This window comes from Toxorhynchites rutilus, chromosome 2 (genome assembly GCF_029784135.1).
Source record: "Toxorhynchites rutilus septentrionalis strain SRP chromosome 2, ASM2978413v1, whole genome shotgun sequence".
NCBI classification, from domain to species: domain Eukaryota; kingdom Metazoa; phylum Arthropoda; class Insecta; order Diptera; family Culicidae; genus Toxorhynchites; species Toxorhynchites rutilus.
This window is the reverse complement of record NC_073745.1, coordinates 186,329,660-186,354,769: the sequence shown is the minus strand read 5'-3', so window position 1 is coordinate 186,354,769 and position 25,110 is coordinate 186,329,660. Positions and strand designations below refer to the sequence as shown.

Below are 25,110 nucleotides of genomic sequence, written 5' to 3'. Positions count from 1 at the left end.
CCTCGTAAATTGACAGGTTAGAGAGCTTGATTGAAGAAAAAAACAAATCATCTGCTTCTCCAATTGGAGAAGTTTTTTGAAGTAACTCCATCGAGCGATTAAATAACGGCGCCAGTAGGAATTGACAAACAAAATTATTTCGACTTGTACTCTCATCGGTTTATGCTTATCTTTATGTTTATCACTCAAAATACGTTGGTGGCATGTCATTTGATAAGAAAATATCATATAAAAGTGCATGGTAATAGTAAGTTCAGAGGTACATATGTAACATAATCGTATTATTTATTCTGGTGTCGCTATTCTTCAGTCACACAGAAAATGAAACCTTCGACACTGAGTTTGAATCTTGTTTAGGGTCCGCAAATTCAGACACATGAAATTGCTAGTATTGAACGAATAAATAATGTCTATGTTTCATTTGAACCATTGATCGATTACAACTATAAATTAAAAATAGTATCGCTCGAAGGTTCACGACGACTCAATCAACAAATTTTGATTCTATAGTCGAATTGACGTATTTCAAATGGTGAAGTGTGACTTCTGTGACTTCTCTACGGAGACCTTGCTTTTCCAATAACTCATAACAAGCCACATTGCCGTTTCGCAGAATCAGACGATCATCAAGTATGGACTGTAACGAATTGATTATCCTCGAACAAGTAAGGGTCAAGAACATCCTTCAGACACAGAACATGCCACCAAACTGCCATTTTTTGGGGTAAGAGATGATGTTCTTGAATCCGCTTTGAATCTTCGTTCGCCTAACTGCGAGAATTTTGTTTAATGACCGTTTCATTCAACGTGAAATGTGTTCATCGACGCGTTGATGTTCAATAACCCAATTAAGAGACACACAACATGCGAAATGGTCAAAAGTCAAGAACTGGCAATTGGATCTTGTTGAGTTTTGATCAACGATTAAAACCATTATCCGTAATTCGGTATGGACTGGTCTAAAACACGCCTATTGGTTGCATTGATGAGTTACGGTGAGGCGACTTCTAGCGGCAATCAGCGAAGCAGCGTACACGCCAACGAGTTTTTCTGGCTTTTCGTTAATATCTCGAGAACCGGTGGTCGGAGGTAAGCGTTTATTGTTTACAAATATATTATTAGAATGCCTTCAGAAGCGCCTGGTACCCTTCCTCCGGTCCCACGAAGGTGATAATCTGTTTCAGACGTATCTGGCATTGTGCCATTACGCGAAACCGATGATGAAGTGGTACGAAGCCTACGATGTTATTCTTGTGCCGAATTGCCTCCTTCGCCCAATAGAAAAATTATGGGCGATTAAGAAGGGCAAGCTCCGGAAAACAGGGAAGGTCTTCTACAACGACCAGGATTTGGAGAAAGAGCGGACGAAAGTGTGTAAGAAAGATGGAGCGAAAGTCGCACAGGATTTGTTGGGTGGTAGCGTCAAGTCCATGGTGAGGGTATTTAACCTAGGAGAGGAGGTTGAATAAACTAATTTTGCGAAAACATAGTTAATATGCGATTATTTATTACCTGAGAGTTTCAAAAATATACTATGAATTTTGGGTGATAATTTTTGTATGTTGCATCCTTTTTCGAGTACGGTCTTTAGTCTACGTATCATTCATCGTTTCAATGATATCATTGAATGTCACCTCTATAAGAAAAACCTCGAATACTAAGCTTGGCAGATTGTTTAAATGATCGAAGATGATGACAGTTACAAGGAACATTCTTGGCACGAGACACAAAAATCACACAAGTGACTTTAGCACATGAATGAATGAGCAAATCGTGACGAAAATAATCAATGTCGAATAGATAACATTATCTACTAGCTGACCCGCTAAAATTCGTATCGCTCAAAGTGGATTTTTTTTTGTCATCTATACCTGCAAACAATCACGTTTTCTCACAAAGCGAACATCCATGGGTCCTTTGATTGATCTTTCCTTTTACTATAAGTTTCCTAGTACTTCTACCAAAACTCGCCATTTCAATATCAAATTATTTTTTTGGCGAACGAAGGCCAATTTCGTTGCGCAAACATCAAATAGACTAACAAAACTTATCACGATGTAATTTTGGAACACATAGGAATAATTTTCCGAATTTTCCCATATTCTTTTAGAGTTCTTCGTTTTTTTTTTTAAATTTTCATGTTTGGCTGGAATATGGGTTGGTTGAAATATGTGTTTTTATGGGAAAGGAGGGGTGTTAAATGTAGCCTACAAGCCATAGAATGGCAAACTTTATTAAACAGCGAACGAGATGTCAACTTAACTGTACATATTCTTCACGAAATTCTGAATAACATAATATCAGAATTTGTGCCGAAGAAAAGAAGACGAAGAAATTCAACCAGCAAATATCCTATTTGGTTTAACGTTCAAATAAGAAATCTAAAGAATAAAAAACAAAAAGCACATAAAAAATACAAAATGGACAAAAGTCATCAAAATTTGCTTGAATATCAAAATATTTCCCAAGAATTAAATTTTGCAATTAAAAGTGCACACGAAGAGTACAATAGAAAGGTCGAAACTGAAGTCAAATCATGCCCGAAGAAATTCTTTAATTACGTAAAGTCTAAGCTCAAAAGCAATAATTTCCCATCGCAGATGCATCTCGATGAGGATGTGAGGAATTCTTCGAACGAAATTTGTAATCTCTTTGCAAATTTCTTTCAGGAAGTATATACCACATTTTCCGAAGAAAATCGCGATCGGAACTACTTTTCATTTTTACCGGATTATCCAAATGACATATCGGTGAACTATCTTTCACAACAGGAAATATGCCATGCACTAAAGAAATTAGACGGAACAAAAGGACCAGGACCTGACGGAATAGCACCTATATTCCTAAAGAACCTGGCTGAGGAACTCACCCTTCCCTTACATTGCATTTTCAATATGTCACTACAAACTGGAATATTCCCAGAAAAATGGAAACAATCTTTTTTGGTACCTATCTTTAAATCAGGCGCTAAATCTGACGTACGTAATTATCGTGGAATTGCCATTATCTCTTGCATTCCTAAACTATTCGAAGCAATAGTCAACGAAAAAGTCTTCCAACAAGTAAAGAATAGAATTACATGTATGCAACATGGCTTCTTCAAAGGCCGTTCAACTGCAACTAATCTGTTGGCTTTTGTGACTTTTATTTTGAATGCAATGGAAAATGGCAAACACGTAGAAACTCTTTACACTGACTTCAGTAAAGCATTTGACCGCATCGACATTCCATTACTACTCTTCAAATTGCAGAAAATAGGAATGGAACAAAGACTCTTAAACTGGCTCAATTCTTATCTAACATACCGTGAACAAATTGTTCATTTTCAAATTCTCTTTCAAATCCAGTAAAAGTCACATCGGGAGTCCCACAAGGCTCTCATCTTGGTCCTCTTCTTTTCATTCTGTACGTTAATGACATCTCCTTCGTTCTCAAGCGTATCAATGTACTTGTGTATGCCGACGACATGAACCTTTTCGCGGAAATTGGAAATAAAAACGACATCGAAGCATTTCGAAACGAAATACATGTATTCCATACTTGGTGTGATAAAAATCTACTAACACTGAATGTGAAAAAGTGCAACTCTATAACATTTAGCAGAAAAAACATGTACCAAATATTGTAATATGTCTTGGAAATTAAAATGTAGAAAAATGTGAAATAGTTAAAGATCTAGGCGTCGTCCTGGACTGTAAACTCACATTCATAGAACACTACAACTCTGTAATAAATAAGGCGAATAGTGTGTTAAGTTTTGTCAAACGCTTCTCACATAACTTCCAGGACCCATACACAATAAAGCTTTTATATATTACATATGTAAGGCCTATTCTGGAATACTGTAACATCGTTTGGAACCCGTATATGGTCGTACATGAAGAACGCATTGAGTCAGTCCAGAAACAGTTTCTTCTATTTGCACTTCGTAAACTCAACTGGACCTCATTTCCACTTCCTTCATATGAAGCACGTTGCATGCTCATAAACATCCAAACACTAAAAGAACGCCGTGAATTTGCAATGCTTTCTTTTGTTAATGCCCTAATTTCGCAACGAGTACAGTCAGCTGAATTACTAGAAAAACTAAATTTCTATGTACCTGGGCGTCAACTAAGAACGCGAAATTTGTTTCTAACCAAAACATCCAGAACAAATTATGCAAATAACGCCCCTATCAATCGCATGATGCGTATATACAATCAGCACTGCGAAATAATTGACACAACAATGAATAAAAAACAGCTAAAAAGAAACATGTACCGCAAAAATAATATTTAACCTAAGAAAACATTGTAACATTAGTGTATAAGTGTGTAGTCTACATTTGTTTGACGAAAATGAATAAATAAAAAATAAATTTAGTAGAAAAAAATTAATAAATTTAGTAAATCATTATAGAATCATTTATTGACCCCTAAATGCCAAATTTGGTTCCATTGGCTTGATTAACCTTCGAGTTATGCGCCACCCCTCCGTAATTAGGGAGGAGTGTTGAACCACCATAGAAACATTTATTGCCCTCTAAAACCTCCACATGCCAAATTTTGTTCCATTTGCTTGATTACTTCTCGTGTTTGCGCCCCCCCGTCCTTAGAGAAACATTTATTGCTGGTTCCTAGGAACTAGGAGGAGGTGTGTGGAACAACCATAGAAACGTTTCGTGCCCCCCAAAATTTCCACATGCCAAATTTGGTTCCATTTGCTTGATTAGGTCTCGAGTTATACAGAAATTTGTGTTTCATTTGCCCCTCCTTAGAGAGGGGGAGGAGGAGTTGATTTGCGAGCCAAACCAGAAAAATGCGTTCTCAGCAGTCCAGAATCAAGACAATGTTGATCACGTTCTACGATTCCAAGGGTGTTGCACACAATGAATTTGTTCCAGAAGGTCAAACTGTTAATGGAGAATACTATTTACTAGATTTACAGGTTCATTCAGATTAAACGATCACGCAACATATTTTAATAACTTCTACGAAAGTAAACCGATTTTAATTTTTTTAGAACCAAAATAAAGCTTATTTTAAGACATTTTCGATGTGACACCCCCCCCCCCCTCCCCCTTTTTTTAATACCGCGTTTTTAACGGTGAACAAAATTCTACATGCACAACTCTAACATTACGACTTCGATGCTGTTGGAAATCCGAGTTATTTCTTCATTACGGTCCTTCACGTACCCCCAGAGGAAGTAATCGACGACGAGAAATCTTTACCAAAAGAGGACAAAGTTTCATTAAGGCTTCGGTTGCACAAGGAATACAATTTCACTAAAAATACACGTTTATGTAAATTGTACATCTTGACACTAAAAACCATCCGATCAGACTGTAGTCCTAGTGTTTGCGCGGAGTGTCAAATCACCATAGAAACTTCTAAGGTTTCGGAGGTTTCGAACCACCATAGGAACGTTTCGTGCTCCTCAAAATTTCCACATGCTAAATTTGGTTCCATTTGATCGATTAGTTCTCGAGTTTTGCAGAAATTTGCGTTTCATTTGTATGGCAGCCTATCCTTAGAGAGGGGGAGGAGTGTGGAACCACCATAGAAATGTTTCATGCTCCCTAACACCTCCACATGCCAAATTTGGTTCCATTTGCTTGATTAGTTCTCGAGTTATGCAGAAATCCTATCATATCACAATAAAGGGTGGAACGACCAAAAAGTGCTTAACGTCAACGTCGCATTAATCCCATAATCGATTACTTGAAGAAAAATGAGTGGGTTATATCTATGATATAACCGCAAGGTTCACGTGGAACTACCTTAGCTTAGCAATCATTCGTTTGTATTGATTAAATTCTTGATTGAATGAAACAGTTTCCAAATTCAATTGAGTTCAATATATTTGCTCTGTGAGTGAAAAAAATGAACAAATGCCGTGTAAAGTCAATTCATTTATTGTGATTGATTGTTCTTCGTTACAAGTAAATTTAATGACGGACCTTTTACGTTTGGTATGATGACTAGAACAAAATATATGTACGGAAGAATTATCAAACGTTTGATGAACCAGCCTAAGACTGAAAATCTTTCCAATAAAGACAAAAAAAAATTATCAAACGATTATTTTATTTTACATTTCCCTCTGAAGTTTACATCCCAAAAGTGTACATACTTCTCGAATCTCGAATTTGCTTGAAACTGGGAAGTTCATTCGCTTCTAGTGGCTGCACGATTTTCCCAGGTTCCTAAGTTTAGAAGATCATGTTAGGACAGACATATTCCACTCTGCACAAAGGCAAGCGAGGACAAAAGTACTCGTAGTTTTCATTTATTTGCAGAGCCGATTTCCCCAGAAACCTCGGTTTTGAAGTCTGTGTTAGGGAAACACATTTCAATCGGAACAAAAATACCCCCGATTTGTATGAATTCGCAATGCCGATTTCCCCACGCTTCATGGATTTGAAGTCTGTGTTAGGGAAACACATTCCAGTCGGAACAAAAATACCCCCGACTTGCATGAATTTGAAATACCGATTTCTCCAGGCACCTTGGTTTAGAAATCTCTATTAGGGAACACATTTCGGTGGGAACAAAAGCTCCCCCTACTTTCGTGTGTTCTTTTTCTTCTTTTTGGCTTTAAGAGGGTTTAAACTTTTCAGTTCACTCGCCTCTAGGCTCTTTCGTGTGCTTGCAATGCCGATTTCGCTGCTTGGTTTTAAAGTCTGTGTTAGGGAACATTTTTCGATGAGAACAAAAGTCCCCCTACTTTCATGTATTTGCAATGCCGATTTCCCCAAGGCTGCTTGGTTCTGATGGCTGTGTTAGGGAAACCGTAAATCGGGCCAATCAAAACGATGCAGATAGGGCGTTTAGATAACGCCTAATATTTTACAGTTATTCAATTGTTTATCTAATGAAAAACAACATTTTGTTAGTTGCGATAGATGCGTAGAAATATTCCCTATCAAGTGATGTAAACATCTCTCCTATCCAGTACGAAATGTTCGAGCTATAAGCATTCGAAATCTTTCATTTTTTCCTGCATGTTCTGTGTTTAGGTTTTCATTTTACCCTCCATATATTCCGGTTAGAGGTAGTCCCACGTCAAAAAAATGGAAACCCCTATTTTTGTCCACATAGGTTTTTTTTCTCTATGTGACTTTCAACACATTTCGGCTGATTCGTCACTTTTACTTCTATTTTTAGAAGAATATCGGGAGTTTGAATTGAACTCGTGATCTCTGCGTGAGAGGTATGGATGTTACCACTGGGATTGGGCGATCTTCATAAAAGATCGATCTTATCGAATCGATTTTCCAAACGGCGTAGGGATCGATCCACTGATTAAATCGGTACCAATGAATCGATCTTCGTCGAATCGATTTTTGAAAAATTTAAAGCTTTTTTTTATTTATCTGCTGATTCTATATGAATGCTGTCGTTTCTTTGAACAGGGAATACAAATTTCATATTTCTGTTCAAATATCAAAAGCATTTTGTTTTGTTTCTCAGCATGTGGCCCACAGGGCATTCATCTTGTGCCATCAGGTAATCGATTTGTTTGAAAAATTAATTCAAAAAGTATTATTAAAATTTCATCAACCGCCCAGAACTCAGCTGACAATGATCCCATAAAAGCCAATCGTGCCATATATATGTCATTTAGTCGAAGCCGATTACTCTCGTGTAAAGAGAAGAGCAGCATTTTTGTAACAACCGGCACCCTCAACCAGGAAGTTTACGTCAAAGAGTGCCTCCAAAAACGACTCCTGTCGTTCCTGCAACAGCACACGGGTTCGGTGCTGTTCTGGCCGCATTTGGCCTCTACGACAAAAAGGCCCTAGAGTGGTATGCGGCCAACAACGTCCAATTCGTACCTAAGAATAAGAACCCGCCCTAAACCCCAGAACTTCGCCCGATAGAACAATACTGGACCATCGTAAAGCAGAACTTACGGAAGACAAAAAAAAGTCGTCGTGAGCGAGCAGCAAATCAAGACGAACTGGCGTGTAGCAGCTGTGAAGGTCGACAAATCGACTGTACAAAATCTGATGCAGCATGTGAAAATGAAGGCCCGAGCATCGTATTTTCGCCGCAAAAGAACCAACAATTTTTTTTTTAAATAATGTAATGTATGAACTTCAGAAAGAAAAAAAAACATGAATTTTTAAATTAAGAATAAACATACTCTAAACGTTATTTTGTCTTAGCACTTTTTGGTAGTTCCACGCAAATTATGACGGAACTATTGTTGCAGTGCTTTTTCAATGGCAGCTTCACATATTTTTTACAAAAAAAAAAAAAAAACAATATAAACCTAATCTAATCTAAATAGTATTGTTCTGATTATTTAAAAGTATCACTCAAATTGTCGATTCTCGTTCTGTGTGGATTGCCTTCCGTTAATGTTATTAACACATTAAGGACCGTTCATTTTGGGGCACACTTGTACGCTTCATTTGTTCGGATTCCACGAAGAGATCGTTTTCTTCGGCGTGGATGAGACGAAGGCGAGCCATCGGTAGGCCTTGTTAGATTCGTGGCTGACCAAGGATTTAACCATCAAGTGTAGAAAACACGAGTTATTTCGTGATCCATCCGTAATAGACGGAAGGCGAAACACGAGAAATATCGTGAGCGGTCCGCAATATGTTAGGGCGCATGTTTCCGAGCTGCTATTACCAATTCCTACCTGTATCCATTGATTCTCTTTTCAATTTTTTTCTTTCTCAATATCGATATCTTAATCTCTTTCTGATTGCCCATTCACTTCGTTTATAATTAGACTATCCGAAAGTTGCGTGTGACACATTCTTTTTCTTCGAGTACCGGTGCCGTTATTGGATTAACGGGTTCAGGTTCAGGTTGAAGGAGAAATTTGGTCTCTAATCATTAATATATCGTATCACACCTTTTTGGCTTCCATGTACACTAGAAGTGACGTATCATCAAAAAAATTTCAACTATCCAATTTATATTAATAGCAGTTTACGAGCTGGTTACATGTATTTGCGAAGCCACATGTATACAACCATTCCCAGCTTACTCCATTTTCCATTTAAAGTGAAATATATATTTTATATTAGCAATTAAGCTAAATACCAGAATAATTCTGTGTTGTATATGTTGTATATGTAGATGAACAGCGTCTTCTTAAGATTGCTCCGGTCGGATGCATCATGGCCTAACTGCAACTTTGAAGTGTGGGCCCGAAGTGGTTACTTCCCATAGCATTCAAATAATATGACTCCGTTAAAAACAAGACCACAATTATTTGAATTCACCGCCGATCAGTGTTTGCCAAATGATCCACTCATTGAAACAATCGCTTTCGTTCGTTCAAATATGATCTTTCAGGAAACATTTCCCCCAGCGGTATTCTATTGTTGTTATGTGCTGCAAATCACGACACAAAAGAGAACGAGACAACTCTGCATCGGCTCGCACTTCATTGCACACCAGCATGCAAGCAAAGCTATCATATACGCTTTCGGTGCAGAAAGTATTTTCTTCTTTGCCTCTAACATATGCATATCGACCTCTCCATGCATCATGAAACAGCAGGATCGTACGGACAATGCAAAGCGAAAGATTCATATTCAGCTAATGTAGCAGATCCTGATTTTTAAGTCTCAGAGAGTGCAAACTATATGATTATTTAGCTCGATAGAGGCTAAGGGAAGGGTAGTCAGATTATATTTTCCATTTTTAACGCCTCTATCCCTTGAAATGTGTATATTCATATAGACCGCATAGTATTACTAGCAACACCGCTCTCTTTCCCCATTTGTTGCTCTCCACAAATGGTGACCGAATGATGACGTAATTTTTCTTGTATCATTTATTGCTTTGCACTTGCCTGTGCAGTGGGTTTCGCTATAGTAGAGCGGGACGATATAAGCGCGATTCACATACAACATCCACGTCACGTTCACGTTCCGTCACGTCACGTTGCGTCAACTATTCTTCCATGCAATTCATATTGAAGCATTCACATACACCAGCAACAGCAAGTCGAAGTTGCCGTTGCCGGTATATGTGAATGTTTGCATAAGAACAGCTTGGAAGAATAATTGACGCAACGTGACGGGACGGAACGTGAACGTGACGTGGATGTTGTATGTGAATCGCACTATATGCGGTTCAAACTTGTATGCAGGCTTCGAAAATGGTATGCGATGTTTGATACAGATCGGATATGCAATCAACAGTCTTCGTTCCTCTCTCAGTTTAATCACTAAATATTACACAAATGATTACTGACATTCATACAAGTATCTGAATGATCCTCTCATATTTGGTTATATGTTCGTGAGAGTTTTCTTGCATGACACATTGTGTATCATTCGATTTTGATCGAAATCCAAACACTGCCGCCGATTAATCAGAATCTACCACTCCAGAGATTTGTTCATGGGCTTTGGAATAAAATAAACATTCCTTTAAATTTGAAATAAAATGATATTTTTCATATTGTTTTCTAGTCGTTGTTATTTGAATATGATATGTGTGATTCTCGTTGCACAGTTCTCAGCGATATTTGCAACGATCAAAATGTCCTAATGTATAGAAAAAAACATGAAAAGCCATAATGAAACACATAGGCAAGCATTTTTATTCCAAAGCCCACGAAAAAAATTATTTTTAACATATAAAAATATGTTAAAAGAAACATGTCACATTTTTCTCAATTCGCAAATCTGTGAAATAATGATGACAATTATTTCATTGGAAGGACATATGTACATACAAAAGATAAACTGTAATTTTAATACTGACACAAGAAATTGTGTCAATTTCAATTCAATAACAATTATTTTTTTTTACTTTCTAAGGCTAAGATTGTAACACCTGTCCATGAGAATCTCTTTTTTTTGTAATCTACCCGGATTATTGCACACACTGTTTATAAAAGGCAATCAGAAGGTAATCAAACAGACACGGTCGCTGCAGGCAAGATAGCCTCGTCATTCGAAAGTGACAACACAAAAACACTGCTGCCGGCACATGTTTGTACTTTCGTAACACTTCATGGCGAATTTCTTTCGTCGGGAGCCTTGGCATACAGCCTCATTGATAGTGATTTTTTTATGATGAAATCAATACAGTTATAACAAATGGAAGGCATGTTTGCCATTATATTAACAAAAGTGTGTGGCCAAAACAATAATTAAATGCATGTATCGTAATATCGTTTGTCGTGCTTGAGCATAGCTTCATAGCATCAGCACTGATAATCACAACAAATTCAAGTTAATACCATGATAGCAAAAACCTCAGGCGATTTATTACTAAGGCTTTGCGCGAAATAATTGTCACAATGCGAACTAAGCTATATTCGTAACACAGCGGTAAGGAATATAATTTGCTGACCATGCGATCAGCAGTGAATAAAAGTAAATTTTTAATTTTATAAACTTGCCAATTACTCAGCAGAATTTTGATCGCTACCCCGATGCTATGATTATACTCCGATCAAATAGACATCCGGAATATCCCAGTATCAAACTAGCATTCGTTTCCGCGGAAACGCAATTTACACCTCAATTTCGTCTTTGCTTTATGCGAGATAATATTCCAGACCAAGACAACGCATACCTGCTGTGTTCGGGAATTAATTTGACGTCGTTGTACGTATAATAATGCGTAAAACCCGTACAAACGAGTGGCGCCGATTATGCATATGGACGTTCCTACCGGCGTTCTGACGTAACGAGTGAAGGTCGAGTTTCTGTGTTATCATCATGCGGTGATCCTAAACAGTGCTACATTTCTACATTTCTATTTATAGATGCGTTGTTTTCATGTTATTCAGGCAATTAGATGTAGTGTCGAGAAAAAATGATGTCCTGGACGAACAAAATTAGCTATTTCAAGCTTACAAAAGAAGTTTCTCTCTAGCCTCGATCACAAATCTTCACGTCAACTTTATATATTCTCCCATGTGCAAAAAAAATAGCGAAAACGGCTTCGGTTTTTGAATAATATTTCAAATTCCACTCGAAGCTCAATATTGTTGAGCATGAAATTGAACGCTCTGTTTAGCATAGTTATAATGATATCGCACCGTTCAGTACGAAATCTTATCTTTCTAAGGCCACTTAGCCCTTTCTCTACAACTTAATATTTAATTCATTCGAAAACTCATATTTCTATTCTGTGCTTGAAGACATAACTGCTCTACCAGTTATCTCTGTGAGAATCACTTGCAACATTTACGTTCCTGTTCTTGACATATTTGTATTCTAGAATGAATACTTTCGACAAGTATCTAAAAACAAACAAACCTTGTTGTAGACGGTGAATAATAAAACATAAATATTGCTGGGGAAACACTAAAAACCCCCTCATTTTGTAATTCCGCATTTCAAAGGATGCGATCGTTATATAATGATTCGCGGTCGAAAGTATTTAAGTAAAACTGATAATCAATAATTTCCGTGATTGGTAATAAGGGTAATAAGGTAATAAGTTCGCTTTTTCCACGAATACCAACAATCTTGCCTCCTGTCATGGCCCATCCACAGGACTCCTGTTTCAATTCCATTTCAAACAGCTTTTAAACAATTTATATGGACGGTTTTTAACACGTTAAACCCCCACCGAGCAGGGGACCATGTTCTGTCTGGCCCGGTGTCGCTCCTTGTGAACTAAGAGATGCCCATTCTCAAAATCAAATCATTCACTGTCAGTCCACAGGGACCAGACGAAAATTTCAATGTCAATCCCCACACCCGGAATTAATTTTTAGCACATGTTTTGTCATCCCGATTTATTACATGAAATGAACCTAAAAATAACAGAAAATGTCATGACTCCCAAATACTGGTACAGCATTTGTATAATATATATGGTATTGCAATATAAGATCCATCTGAGCGAACGAAACAAATTGGCGCGAGACACATTGCAAAAAGGCACGCATCAAAACTTCTCGCATACTTTGTCGCATACACGGCCCAGACCGAGATAGATATAGATTCACGTTAAGCTCTCCTTTTTACTCTTAGAAAACACTTTCCAACTACAATTTATAATGAGGTGTAACATTTTTTTTTTTATAATTCGTTTATTTTTACAGGCTCAGTTACTTAAGTTTAAAGGAGCCGAATTCTTAAATATATTTTTAAAACTATATATATATAGAAACAATTTTCTTACATCTGTGGTTAGTAAGGTGGAAAACCGATTACTCGCGGTGTACTCGAGTTTAGAAGGGTGACATATTTTTAGGAGAAGGATGGGATATAAGGAAATTGTAACAATGTTGATGAGCACTCAATTCTTAAATCTATTCGTATATCTATAGTTTATTTACATTTCAACTTATTCTACTATTTATAGCAAGGGGACGAATTACCCGCAAAGGAAGGAAAGGAGGGTATTAGGATGTAGGGACAATCACACACGAAGATCTATAGCTTTAAGGAAAACATATATATGGGACATGTAATCAAGGTCTAACCGAGCCAACACATCTCTCACCGGCACATTGGGCTGTCTTCCTCGGGCCCGAAGGGAGTTTTCTAAATTCGATCTGGCGACCAGATACACCTCGCACGACCAAACAATGTGCTCGATGTCGTGATAACCTTGGCCACAAACGCAGAGATTGCTGCTGGCAAGATTGAAACGAAAGAGTAGTGCATCTAACGAACAGTGATTTGACATGAGTCGGGAGAAGGTGCGGATAAAGTCCCGACTCAAGTCTAGACTTTTGAACCACGGTTTGAGGCTAACCTTAGGGATAATCGAGTGAAACCACCGGCCCAATTCATCTTCGTTCCACTTACGTTGCCAGTTTGCGATGGTATTTTTGCGAACTAAAGAATAAAATTCATTGAAGGCGATTTGATGCTGATAAATATCGCCTTCAATTGCACCTACCTTTGCCAATGAGTCAGCCCTCTCATTACCCGGAATTGAGCAATGTGAAGGGACCCAGACAAAGGTAATGACATAACAGCGTCTGGATAAAGCACTCAAAATTTCTCGTATTCTCTCAAGGAAGTACGGCGAGTGCTTTTCCGGCCTCACTGAACGGATAGCTTCGACAGAGCTAAGACTATCCGTTACAATGTAATAGTGTTCAACAGGTCGTGAGGCGACGTTGTCCAGCGCCCAGTATATCGCTGCCAATTCAGCAATATATACCGAGCAAGGATTCTGAAGACTGTGTGAGGTGCTAAAAATACGTTGAACACTCCAAATCCTGTGGACTCATTCATAGAGGACCCATCAGTAAAGTATATATTATCACAATTGATACGCCCATACTTTGCATTGAAGATTGTAGGAACGAACCCCAATCTAAGATAATCTAGATTTTCATGGATTTTCTCCTTCATGAACAGATCGAAATGTACAGAGGAATTGATGTAGTCAGGAAAACAAACACGGTTGGGAATATACGAAGAAGGAACAACCTGCATAGAGGTGAATTCATAATATGAATTCATGAATCCAGAATGAAAATTTAGCTCGATCAATTGCTCAAAATTTCCGATCACCAATGGATTCATAACCTTACACCGGATGAGGAACCGAAGAGATAATAAATTGAAGCGATCTTTTAGTGGGAGTAGGCCTGCCAAAACCTCGAGACTCATGGTATGCGTTGAGGGCATACATCCCAACGCAATACGGAGACAAAGATACTGAATTCGCTCGAGTTTAATGAGGTGTGTTTTGGCAGCTGATTGAAAACAGAAACTGCCATACTCCATCACTGAGAGAATAGTTGTTCGATACAACATAATAAGATCTTCGGGATGGGCTCCCCACCAGGTGCCGGTAATTGTACAGAGAAAGTTTATTCTTTGTTGACATTTTTTACTCAGATACCTAATATGGGCCCCCAAAGTACATTTGGAGTCGAACCAGACCCCAAGATACTTGAATGACATAGCATGAGTGATCGGTTTACCCAAAAGTTGAAGCTTTGGTTTTGCTGGTCTATGCTTCCTAGAAAAAACCACCATCTCTGTTTTCTCCGTGGAGAATTCGATCCCTAGCCCAATGGCCCAGGTTGAAAAATTGTACAAAGTATCTTGTAAGGGTCCTTGCAGGTCGGATTCGTTTGATCCTACGACAGACACCACTCCATCATCTGCAAGTTGTCTTAGGCTGCAATTTTGTGTAAGGCAATTGTCGATGTCGCTTACATAGAAGTTGTACAAAAGGGGGCTTAAACATGAGCCCTGGGGGAGGCCCATGTAAGAGACCCGACTTACTGCCGAATCTCCGTGAGAAAAGTTCAAATGTTTCTCACAAAGCAAGTTATATAACATATTATTCAATAGAGGCGGCAAACCCCGAGAGTGTAATTTGTCTGACAAAACCTCTATTGAAACAGAATCAAAGGCCCCCTTTATGTCCAAGAATACTGAAGCCATTTGTTTTTTTTCGGCGTAAGCCATTTGAATTTCTGAAGAAAGCAACGCAAGACAATCATTCGTCCCCTTGCCCCTGCGGAACCCATATTGTGTATCTGAGAGTAGGTCATTCGTTTCAACCCATCGATCAAGGCGAAACAAGATCATTTTCTCCAACAATTTCCGTATACAAGACAGCATTTTCCGGGTTTTTGAATAGCTATAACTCGTACTTGTCTCCAATCATCTGGAACAATATTATGCTCCAGAAACCGATTGAATAAGTTCAACAAGCGATGTTTCGCCACATCAGGGAGATTTTTCAGCAAGTTGAACTTAATTCTATCCGATCCCGGAGCAGAATTGTTACATGAAAGGAGAGCAAGAGAGAATTCTACCATCGAAAACTCGGAATCAAGATCGCACCTATCTTGTGGTATATCTCGAACAATTTTTTGCACAGGAGCGGAATCAGGACAAACCTTCCGTGCAAAATTCAAAATCCATCGATGTGAATATTCTTCGCTTTCATTCGTTGAAGAGCGATTTCTCATGTTTCGAGCCACTTTCCATAATTTTTTCATTGACGTTTCTCGTGACAAACCACCCACGAAATTTCGCCAATAAGCACGTTTTTTCCCTTTGATCAAGTTTTTAAATTGATTTTCAAGGTCCAAATACGTCTGAAAATTTTCAGGGGTTCCACGTTTCCGAAAAGCTTTAAATGCATTCGATTTTTCTACATAAAGCTTGGAACATATGCTATCCCACCATAGATTGGAAGGCCTTCGACGAATAGTGGAACCTGGGATGGGTTTCGTTTGAGCGCGAACCGCACTGTCATAGATCAAACGAGAAAGGAAGTTATACTCCTCCAATGGAGGTAAACCATCTCTGGAATTGATGGCTAGAGCAACCGCGTCCGCATATTTTTTCCAGTCAATGTGTCTTGTGAGGTCATATGCCATGTTTATAGATTCAGAAGAATTCGACCCAATGGTGATGGAAATTTTGATTGGCAAGTGATCACTACCGTTGGGGTCCTGGATTACATTCCACTTGCAATCTAACGATAGTGAATTCGAGCAAAGCGAGAGGTCAAGAGCACTTGGGTTAGCAGGAGGTTTAGGCACACGTGTTGTTTCCCCAGTGTTCAAAACATATTGAAGTTGTTACAAAGGTCATATATCAACAATGAACGATTGTCGTCGTACTGTTCCCCCCAGGCAGTTCCATGAGAGTTGAAGTCTCCCAAGATCAATCGTGGCTCAGGAAGGAGTGAGCACATGCCATCAAGTTGTTTGCGGCTAACCGCAGCTCTCGGAGGCCAATACAAGCTGACAATACAGAGGTCTTTGCCTCTGATGTTTGCATGACAGGCAACAGCTTCGATCCCTCCAATAGGTGGAAGGTCAATTCGAAAAAATGGGTGGCACTTATTGATCCCCAAAAGCACCCCTCCGTATCTATCATCACGGTCCAAGCGTATAATATTAAAATCGTGGAAAGAGATATCATCTCGCGAAGAAAGCCAAGTTTCGGACAGAGCAAAAACATCACAATTGAAGTTATGAATTAAAAATTTGAATGTATCCAATTTAGGGATAAGACTACGACAATTCCACTGAAAAACAGTGATATCTCCGACCTCTCTATCTAAATTAGACATCAAGAGAGATAATCATTGCAAGGAGGGGCCATGTTTGCATCAATTGCTGTAAAATTGTCTTTAATACTGGAAGCATTGAGATGACAAGGGTTCTGATGGAGTCGGAAACATTAAAACACTTGAAGATTTGATCCAAAAGGTCAGACAACTTTATAAATCCCGATTGGGAAGTTGAGCTGGACGGAAAAACAGGGACAGTTGGGGTTTTTGATGTCCCCTCGAGTGCTGGGTCGTTCGAAGGTGAACTATTCCCACGGAAGCCAGAAGGAACCTGATTTTGCTTGTCCGCTGCACTCGGTTTTTTAGGCAAGCTAACTGGGGGTATCACCGGGGGGACTTGTTCTTGAACTTTGGGAGTGGTCACATTTTTGCGCCGGGGATTCCCTTGGAAAATAAACGGTGTGCCCCCGCTAGCTGTGTCCGCTTCCATTTCATCAACTGGCAACGTGGAAAAGATATTGTGTGTTGAGATTGGTTGTTGTTGTTGTTGGGCCAGTGGAGAAGCGCCCTTTAAAATATCCGCAAAAGTGCGCTTCGAGCGTTCCTTTAAAGAGCGCTTCTGTTTCTCCCAGCGACTCTTGTAAGTTTCACAAGCTGAGAGCGCGTGTGGGGATCCTCCGCAATATGGGCACTTATGTTCAGTCGCACTGCAGGATTTCCCCTCATGTTGCTCTCCGCAAGTGGCACAGCGCTCCTTGTTGGCACAATAATCTGAAGTGTGACCAACTGACTTGCATTTGTTGCAAGTCATGGGCTTTGGCACGAAGAGTCGCACAGGTAGTCTCAATTTGTCCACCATAACGTAGTCAGGGAGGGCGGCACCAGCAAAGGTGACTCGAAACGAGTCTGACGGCGTAAATTTAGTTTGGTCCTCATCATGGGAGAGTTTCCCGAGTTGGCGACAGTCCAAGATCTTTACTTCCATTGAGGGAAGCTTCTTGAACTTGCCTTTTCCTTCTTTTTTTATTTGTTCGCTCGTCAGACCCGTTTCAGTTATCACCCCCTCAATTTCTACGTTATGGGAGGGTATAAATGTTCTATATTCGAGAGTGAAGTGTTGGTCAGCAACAATCTCGTTTGCGTGTTTCCGTTCATTCACGACAACCCGCAATTTGTTGTCTTATTTCTAATCTATTATTGATTTTAACAATAATCTCAAAAAAAAAATAACAAAACAAACAAACAAAAAATTATGATGATAATATTAATCAATGAACATATGAGTTGAACAATAATATTAATATTAAATATGTGTACCTTAATATAAAAGTTGTTCCGATACTGCGCTCTACTGCCCTAACCAGGGAGAGACAGAGGCTACGTGCTATGGATCAACACAATAGCGCAAGAATAGCTCACACGGTCACGTGATGATAATTCCCGTTAACGACAGCCACACGATGGCGATCCCGTTATGCCAATGTTCAACAGCCGCCAAGGGCTGCAAGCTGCAAGAGCGCTGCTTCCTTTGTTCCACTTCACAAAAGGTCAATTCGAAAGCGGACAGCAATGACCTTCACTCGTACACTATACCAATCGCACAATAGTAAAAGTGGCAACGCACAATAACGAAACTAAACTTTACTCGTCAAGAGTTGGATAGCGAATGAGGTGTAACATTATCACGCATTCATACAACAGCACCAGAAGCTATGTGGATAGCGTGGTCGTGTAAAACAGCCTTGCGTTACAGTCGGTCTTGCTCCGATCCTCGTTAACATCGTTCGGATTTTTTTGGGTGCAATCCCAAAAGAAATAAAAAGAGAAAAACGAAAGAGATGTCTGATCCCATACATACAAACATTTTAAAGCTTTTAAAACAGGTGTTTTTTTGCTCATTTGACCCTCCAGGACACGAAAAAGTTTTTTTTTGCTGCTGAAGATGAGATGTTTTCTGCCAACACTAGTTTGGGTGCAGGGGCCGACATGGGGCTCAACGTGTTAATGAATGATTGCACGTTCAGATAATTTACAACTGTAAAGTGAATTTAAAGGGGAGATCTAACTATGTTGATCTGCAGAGTCTACTGCGGGATACTCTGGACGGTCCACATTATTTTATTCACAAAAATAAGACGAATAAATGGTTATTTTTTTCCACTCAATATAGGTCACTCAGGCTATAGCTACCAAATCGATATCTCGAAAACGCGTTCGAGCATTGGTGAGCCCACAATGGGTGTAAAAATGAAGAAACAAATTGGCAAAATTTGTTTGGGACGATATACAAATACAGGAGATGATGTTCCAAGCGAACAGGACTGATACTCGCAAAACTGGATTGATATCAAACGTCATCGGGAGAGAAATATCTCGGATGGATTAGGTAAACCATTCAGAGGGAATACTTATGGATAAAATTTTCAACATTACTCTAACGATTTGAGAGGCAAAACATGTCCCGGAAACCCCAAGCTGAGTACTGTAATTGACTTTGTTAGGCAACACATTTCGTCGTTTCCCGTAAAAGTATCCCACTACACCACCGTCGAGAAAACTACGAGAAACTACGCGGAACAACAACTATTTCGTAGGAAAGCAGTGGCCGAAAAACACCCAATGGCCAAAAATCCACTTTAAAATTTCACAGATCAATCAGTTTTCTCGATCGCAAGACTTCAAGGACAGGGCGGTGGATAAAATCGCATACGTGACGCCAACAGCAATACTTTTCGGCTTCAACAAGTATGTCACATTGGTGCTCCCGTTGGCGAGTGATTTGCGTCCCACACTATCATGTCGGGGGTTCGGGTTCCGTTTTTTCCGACTTGCATTGTGGTCACGCGTATACCTTACCACTCCAGAGTACATTCAAGGTGTTTTATTCGGCATAGAAATCTCAACCAAGTACTACTAATAAAAATGACGCAAGTAATACTACGTTGAAAAGGCAAAAGTTTCACTGGAACGTTAGTGCCATCCACGAAGAAGAAGTATGTCACATCATTACAAAGCGAAGACACTTGGAATTCCGCGATAGCCTTCTGAAACGCTTACTTGAGCACTTGACTGTTGATTGGAACCGATGATCCGGTGGTAAATGTGATGACAACTTCGAAACAAAGTGTAATGCAGTACTCAGTTAATATGTGATCGTCTTACGTCCAAAAAGTGAAGATACCATCAGCTTTTGAGTCTTTTCAGATAATTAACGCTGCAGGGAACAATTAAAAAACAAAAGCATGAATGTGGTGCTGGATGATGAAACTAACGACAAAGATGGCATCATTCAGCTCCCTGGTCTTGAATTTACCACCGCATTAGAAGGTGGCACGGTTTTAACCATTAACCCCTTCACGTATAACGTCGAACCACACTCGTGGCGATTAGACTGTGCCAGAACGTACAAAATCGAACCTCACTCGTCGTCTATCGATGTGAAATGGATACATGCTTCATGCGTGTGATGATGCGGGACTGCTACGATCGTAAAAAACATACACTCAGCAGAGTATCGAAGCGACTCACTGTGCTCGTGTTTGGGTCCTGTTGTTGGAAATTAATATCAATATATTTCCCGCGATATCAATATATTTCAGTATTACAATTTGATCATGTTGATTTTCTTAAATGGATGAACCTCAAAATAAAACTTTCATTCGTCAGACTGTTCAAGAGCGCTTCCAATGCATTCAATGATTAATACGTTAGGCTGGTTTCATCGTACCGACAGTGGACTTTTTGTTTAGAGAGTGTCAACAGGAAACGACAGCAACAAAATCGGAAAATAGATTTTTATAAGGATTTGATTTTCATAAAGATTTATTTTTAAGATTTTTATAAAGATTTATAAGAATAAATTTTTTATAAAAGTCCCCTATTGATCCGCAGGGACCAACGTGAGTCAAACGAAAAGTTCATCTTTGGTCCTCTAGCTCGGTCAGGGCTTAACGTGTTAAATAAGCCGGAAGAACTAGTGAATGCTGGACAGGAAGAGGTAGGGTTGTTTGATAAAGTATCGCAAATGAAGCAAATGTTGGCCGGAACCTCAATCATGGCTGATGAAAAGATGTATGTCGATATGTTCTTTTACCTTTCCGTGGCTTCGGTAGTCAGCTATCTCTCCATTTGGCCATTCGCTTAAAAGTTTTCTCTAGGCCGCAGGTGGGGTGTGTTGGGAAGGTTGGCGGTCTACGCGACAATGTTTATCTCCAGCCGATCCATTATCCATTTTTCAGTGATCTTTTGGCATAATGGGGATCCCCGTTTCGGCATAAAAACCACATCACCTTCGCAAGTTTCGGCAAGCACTTCGTACTCGTTCCCTGTTCACTTCTCGTCTGTCAGAGAAGGACCTTCTTCGAGAACTTGATGTGGATGATATATTCGACGTCATCGCTTACCTGGGCAACGTAAAGTACCCGGTCCCCGGCCATTCGTTGAATTCTAGCATCAAGCACGTCTCGTCTTCCATTATGAGCACGAAAAGAAGTTTTTCACTTCTTTCGTCGGAAAGAAGTTTTTCACCAGCACCTGAAGTTACTCCTTCTGGGTGATTGCCTGCTGCTTAGATACTGCCGGTCTCGTCTAACGCTTCCGCATAAAAATGTCCATTTTGGCCAAATTCTCCTTCACCGTGTGGAGAGAGGAGAGGATGTTGTAAATACCAGATCGGCTATGTCTGGCGGACATAAAGTGTCTCAGGATGTCCAACTCCTTTGCTGTGGGGTGAAGCTGATAGTATGAAAAAATCTTGTCCCCCCATCTCACCGTCGCCCACCCTCGAAAGCTAGTCGAACGCCAGATGCTATCCCTGGTCATTATGCACAATGCTACAGTGCGTGCGGCAACTCTCGGTTGAGACAACGATACCTCATATCCATATCCCCAACCTGACCCGTCCCACAAAAATGTTGCCCTTTTATCCTCGAGTAAACCGCGAGTATTCGGTCGAATCCTACTAAACATAGAAATTAGTTGAAACTTTGTATAAACAAACCTTGAATTAGCGGCTCCGCAAAGCTTATGCGATTGAGCCTTACAAATAAATGAACTGGATAAAAAAAAAATGAAAAAATCTTGAAGTTGCTTGACAGTGCTGCTGCTTATCAACAGCTTTGAATAATTTTCGTTGTAGGCTTAATAAACGTAATATTCAAGGAAAAAAATTTCCATTAAATAATTTTTTGTAATTTTTTGTCATGGCCATCCGAAAATAGTCCATTTTTTTAATGCATACGTTAACACTAAATTGGATGAAAAATGGATTGAAATTTTCGAGCATTCCATTAGGTAATTTGAAGACAATTGTTGAATTTGAATCGTGCTTGCCAGGCTTTAATGCTATAACTGAGCCAGTGATTTTCAGGCGTAAACAAAATCTAAACCACCGAAAAATTACAACTGAATGACGATACTTAGAAAGAAATAATACAGATCAGATTTAATTGCTAGGACACATGAACAAGTGTTTCACGAATAAATGAGACTCGCTAAACTATGATTTATTTTCACATAACGTATCACATAACGTATAACGTAATCTACCTACCAATTAAATATACAAATTTATGAAATAATCACGTAGATCAACACGTAGAATGTATGTATGACTAGTATAGGAATACCACCGAATTAGTCAACTCACTCAAAAAATACTCGTATTTACTAGTTACTTCTAATTTTACAAATGCTTCCTATGCGAATTAGCGCAAATAACCGTTATATCAGTAGACCATGAAAAGCATTTAACCGGTTTTTGGTTGAATCTTATTTGATTTTGCTACTGTCGTCTCGTTTGCTTCGCTCAACTCAGTCGCCAATCCTGGAATCTTTCATCAATTGGTTCTACTCACGAGATTGATTTGGTCAGTCAGAACTAATTGGTTAATGACACATAATTCTATAAATCAATGTTACTTTTACCGTCAACATCCGCTGTCGGACCATTGGAACGAAACAACAGCGTCAAATATTCTTCGATACAATTCTTATAGCAACATTCGCACATTCTAGAAAGACACGGAACACGTTGGAAACGTCGTTTTCCAACAGGATTTGTGGAAAAGAAGCAGTTAGATGCAATGAGTGCAAGATCGTCTTCCGAATATCACATTTCAATATTCCAAGAATTATGCGAGAACATGAGCGCATCAGCTGTTTCATAATACAGACCATCCTATAGTATTCGCAATGTTACCACACCTTGCGTTGGTGTGTATGCACCCGGGCACGTGTTGATTTTGTCTTCCGCTCATGCTCATGCACTAGCGAAAATCTAAACAATCAGAAAGCGAGAGAGAAGCTCAGTGCATAGAGCTCGGACTAAAATTTTGGACTACGTGACTTGTCGCTATGCTGCGATGGCGCATATATGTAGTCTTTTTCGCTGTTATTGATAATTCCAGCGAGGAATGAAAAAGCCGGGAACGAAAAAAAACATCCACTCAGCAATAACGTTTGATATCGCTGAGCTGTGTGGAATCTTGGTAGTTTTCCTTCATTCTTGTCGTTAGAATGGTTGAACATTTTCTACATATTTTTTTAATTGTTGATTGCAATATAGTTTAAAAAATACGCGTAGCGTAGTGTCCAAGTTAGCGAATATATCCCCAATGCAATACAATCTAGTGACGTTCCTAGAGGTTTGTTTATTTTCCGAAAAAGAGTATACTATCGTCACTGCCATCGTAATCATGTGGTTGTATTAACTTTCGGAGCCCATAAAATTTGGGGAGCTCGCATTGATTAGATGTGTTCGAAAAAAAAAATTTGCCTTCTACACAGCGTTGTCAAATTATTTTATGGTCAAAGGATATACAACCACTTGAAATTACTTCACTTTTTCGTTAGTCAATCACGGTCACTGTGTTCACGTAAGATAAAAGTGCGATTATTTTTAGATAAGCTTTTTTTTCGCAAGTAGCACATGATATGACGAACTTTCAGTTGGATGCTTACCCCATTCAAGACCAGTGACATAACCAATTAGCAGAAGACTTGCAAGCAGAGGAATGAATTTATCCATTTTTTTCGGGAACTTCACCATACCGTCACAGTATCACTTTGATAGGACACACGTTACTTAATATACCGCCGCCTAAGACCTATACATTTAATTTATACACTCGCGATTTTCGTAAAGGTGTTAATATGTATATCTGATACCTTCTACATAAGGTAACCTAGCGTAAGGACATTCAATGCAAAAAATGAGGACACTTCACAGTATATTCAGTATCAACAAGAGAAAATCTAAGCTGCTAAGTACGACCGGATGAGTCGAAATGATTGAACTCGCACGAAACGCACCAGTCTTGTTGAACATTCGGATATCGACTGAGGTGAGCTTGATCTCGGTAGCCATAAATGAGCAACATTCTCTATTCACTAGAGTTCATGACGTATCATTGGCATTGATGACGTTTATCATACCAATACATTCCGATTTGTGAGTCAGAATGTCACATCCTACAGGAAGGATAACAAATCATACATGTATAATACGCAGCGAAGTTGTAATTGGGTTATCTTCTAATAATAATGTGAAAATACGTCAACTCGTTGAAGTTGAATATATTATCAATTTCATACAATAGAATTACCTACCTACATACAATACAAGCTCTGGAGAGAGAGAACGAAATTGCATGCGGTCGGTATTCTCTCATAGCTCACTCTCACAGCGCCCGAAAACCGCGTGTACAACCAGTGCTGGCAAAATCAATTGATTTGACCAACAAATTATGAAAAATAAAAGTTCAGCATACCTGCCTCGTATAAAAAAAACTGGTAAGGGACTGTCGACATACCACGTGGACATAAAATGTACGATTTAAGACTCCCCCTTCTCCATGGACTAGCGTAAACAATTGCTGTATCTCTCCTCCTGTTAACCATGTGAACATTTTTCCAATTTGCCATTAAAAAATCATGGAAATAATTGCGTTGCGCCTATATCTCATTTTAGTTTTGTTTCATTTAAATTTTATGTTTTTTAAATTATAAAAATGATTAATAAAATGATTCAAGTAAATAAATTGTAAGTTTAGGAAACAAAGACTCAATGGAGCCATCATTCTTTAGAAGTAAGGCAATATTGCTTTGGTTTTGGAGACTGTAACGTTAATCTTGTTTAATAATAATCTAATAATAATCTGGAATCATTAATTGATAGATCTTA

At 39.0% G+C, this 25,110-nt stretch overlaps 1 protein-coding gene across 1 annotated transcript in view; it reads right to left on the bottom strand.

Annotated features, from left to right (window-relative positions):
• Nucleotides 1–24,280, bottom strand: part of LOC129765023 (protein cueball) — a 41,342-nt gene extending 17,062 nt beyond the window's left edge. Inside the window, exon 1 of the mRNA XM_055764805.1 lies at nt 23,889–24,280. Within this exon, the coding sequence (XP_055620780.1) occupies nt 23,889–23,976 (88 nt within the window). The 5' untranslated portion in view covers nt 23,977–24,280. The remainder of the gene's footprint in view (nt 1–23,888) is intronic.
• Between the last annotated feature and the right edge of the window lie 830 nt (nt 24,281–25,110).